General features: G+C 44.5%; 1 protein-coding gene and 1 long non-coding RNA gene across 2 annotated transcripts in view; both read right to left on the reverse strand.

The window, feature by feature from the left end:
- The window catches only part of LOC106532126 (transcription termination factor 1), a 7,486-nt gene extending 4,495 nt beyond the window's left edge, over positions 1–2,991 (reverse strand). The window contains exons 1-4 of the mRNA XM_014028132.1: positions 2,759–2,991; positions 1,314–2,238; positions 1,111–1,235; positions 231–413 (exon numbers count right to left, since the gene is read on the reverse strand). Coding sequence (XP_013883586.1) covers positions 231–413; positions 1,111–1,235; positions 1,314–2,086 — 1,081 coding nt within the window. The 5' untranslated portion in view covers positions 2,087–2,238; positions 2,759–2,991. The remainder of the gene's footprint in view (positions 1–230; positions 414–1,110; positions 1,236–1,313; positions 2,239–2,758) is intronic.
- Positions 582–1,097, reverse strand: LOC106532127 (uncharacterized). Its single transcript, XR_001312029.1, has 3 exons — positions 853–1,097; positions 717–794; positions 582–605 (listed from the first exon to the last, which is right to left on the reverse strand). It is a non-coding gene; the product is annotated as an uncharacterized LOC106532127 (long non-coding RNA).

Consider the following 2,991-nt stretch of genomic DNA (forward strand, 5'->3'; position numbering starts at 1 on the left):
GACAGAGACAGTCGGACAGACAGTGAGACAGTCAGACAGAGACAGTGAGACAGAGACAGTGAGACAGAGACAGTGGGACAGAGACAGTCAGACAGAGACAGTCAGACAGAGACAGTGAGACAGAGACAGTCAGACAGAGACAGTCAGACAGAGACAGTCAGACAGAAACAGTGACAGTCAGTCAGAGACAGTGAGACAGGGGGACACCCTGCGTGCAGACATGAACGTACCGAGTCTCTCCTGAAAGTGGTACGTCTTCCTCATCTTCCTGGTGAAGGTGCTCGTCTCTCTGGACAGCTGAGGGAACAGGTCAACAGCTGACTTGATGCCCGTCAGAGCCAGGAAGTCTGAAACGTTCGATATGATTCGTCGATTCTCCTCCATACTGAACCGCCCCCGACGCAGAGCAATACCTGCAGACAGCCAGGGCCAGTGATCAGCAGTACTCAGTTGTTTAAAGTATTTTAGTACTAGCACACTGTGTTTTATTTCAGTACCAGTACACCCTGTGGTTTGAAGTATTTCAGTACCTTGCTGTTTGAAGTATTTCAGTACCTTGCTGTTTGAAGTATTTCAGTACCTTGCTGTTTGAAGTATTTCAGTACCTTGCTGTCTGAAGTATTTCTTGCTGTTTGAAGTACTTCAGTACCTTGCTGTTTGTAGTACTTCAGTACCTTGCTGTTTGAAGTACTTCAGTACCTTGCTGTTTGCAGTACTTCAGTACCTTGCTGTCTGAAGTATTTCTTGCAGTACTTCAGTACCTTGCTGTTTGCAGTACTTCAGTACTTCAGTACCTTGCTGTCTGAAGTACTTCAGTACCTTGCTGTCTGAAGTACTTCAGTACTTCAGTACCTTGCTGTCTGAAGTATTTCTTGCAGTACTTCAGTACTTCAGTACCTTGCTGTCTGAAGTACTTCAGTACTTCAGTACCTTGCTGTCTGAAGTACTTCAGTACTTCAGTACCTTGCTGTCTGAAGTACTTCAGTACTTCAGTACCTTGCTGTCTGAAGTATTTCTTGCAGTACTTCAGTACCTTGCTGTCTGAAGTACTTCAGTACCTTGCTGTCTGAAGTATTTCTTGCTGTTTGCAGTACTTCAGTACTTCAGTACCTTGCTGTCTGAAGCTCCTGAAGCGATGCAGGTCGTCTCGCAGCAGTATCCTGATGAACGACACAGATTTGTTCTTCACTCCTGGAATAAACTCCTCCAGCTCCTCGACGAGTTTCCAGTCCAACCTTAAAAGAAGATGATCAGTGAACCTGGCCCGACCCAAATGGACCTGTTCTGAGTTCTGACACCGACCCGATACTCACGATTCTAATCTGCTCCTGTTCTCATCTTCGTTGCTGGACGACGTTTTCTCCAGTTCCTTCATCTTGTTCTTGCCTCCATCGTTTCTCTTCTCCTTGGTGGTGGTGACCTGTGTTTCTGTAGAAACCTGTGGGCTTTCTGTGGTGACAGACGTCTGTTTCTTCTTCTTCTTCTTCTTTTCTCGCTGTGACGTCACTTCTATCACACATTCCTCTGTCTTTTTCTTCTTCTGCTTCTTCGCCTTTTTTTTCTTCTCAGGAGCGTCGATGTCGACAGGAACAGGAGGGTTCTTCTGACATTCCAACTTCTTCTTCTTCTCTGGATTCAGCATCAGTTCATCAGCAGGATGAAGGTTAAACTCCTCCTCCTCGTCATTTGCTCTCTTCTTTTTCTTCTTCTTCTCTGGATTCAGCATCAGCTCATCAGGAGGATGAAGGTTAAACTCCTCCTCCTCTTCATTTGCTCTCTTCTTTTTCTTCTTCTTCTNCTTCTTCTTCTCTGGATTCAGCATCAGCTCATCAGGAGGATGAAGGTTAAACTCCTCCTCCTCTTCATTTGCTCTCTTCTTTTTCTTCTTCTTCTTCTCTGGACTCAGCGTCGGCTCATCAGCAGGATGAAGGTGAAACTCCTCCTCTGTTTCCTTTGCTTTCTCCTCCTTCTCCTTCTTCTTCTTCTTCTTGTTCTTCACAGGAGCATCAGAGTCGACACTGGCAGGAGGTTCCAGCTTCCTTTTTGTCTTCTTGTGAGCAGAACGCGAGACCTCTGGAGCTATCATGGTAATGCAGAAACAAGCTAATTAGGAGAACCAAAGCTGGAACATCATTGGCTGTCACTGGTCACAGATGCTGCCTGAAGGTTAGCCTGTGATTGGATGTCGAAGGTCATGTGACACAAACAGGTCTTTGGTACGTCATCGATTAGCCGGAGCTGAAAAGAACAAATATCAACATCAGTCCAGTGGCTCTGCATCATTTACACACAGGTATAAACACATCACCTGTGAATAATGAATAATAAAACACTGTTATGGATTAACCTGCAGGTATTTTCTAATAACTGTTAATATAATTATAAACATAAAACGCCTGGCCCTCCTCCCATCAGTAACTTTCTCTTCCATTAACAGATAAACTCCTCCTCTCCGGTTTATTACCATGTCTAGCCGGGTCATGAGCCGGTAAATCGGTATGGAACGGACCCAGAGATCAAGAAGCGTACGTTTGTGTTAATCAACCGAACAGTAAACAACCAAATAACAACAGTAAACAATACGAGAAGTAGCGGGAGTTAGCTAGCATCTTGTTTTGTTTTGATTCCAGAGCTCTGGGTTTAAATTATTTTCAACTACAGATGAAACGAACCGGAAGTAGAACTTCCAAACCGGATTCGTTGTCGGCAGCTGATCAGTGATCAATAATGTTATCGGTAATATGAGAAAGGTCCTCACATTCTGGCGCGCTCCGCATCAGCAGCTACACGAGCGGGCTGCATGAAAAACAACGTTCACTTCCGGGGTTTCTTGGGCATGCGCAGTACGTAACCCAAAAACAGTGACGGATATTACGTCATTAGCCCCAACCGTTTAAAAAAAACATAAACATTTCTACGGTCTTAAAAAAAAAAAAACAACAGATAAAAACTGGTGTATCCCGTACTGTAATGATCGGTTCAGCTAAATAT

Source organism: Austrofundulus limnaeus, unplaced genomic scaffold (assembly GCF_001266775.1).
Source record: "Austrofundulus limnaeus strain Quisiro unplaced genomic scaffold, Austrofundulus_limnaeus-1.0 Scaffold720, whole genome shotgun sequence".
Classification (NCBI taxonomy): domain Eukaryota; kingdom Metazoa; phylum Chordata; class Actinopteri; order Cyprinodontiformes; family Rivulidae; genus Austrofundulus; species Austrofundulus limnaeus.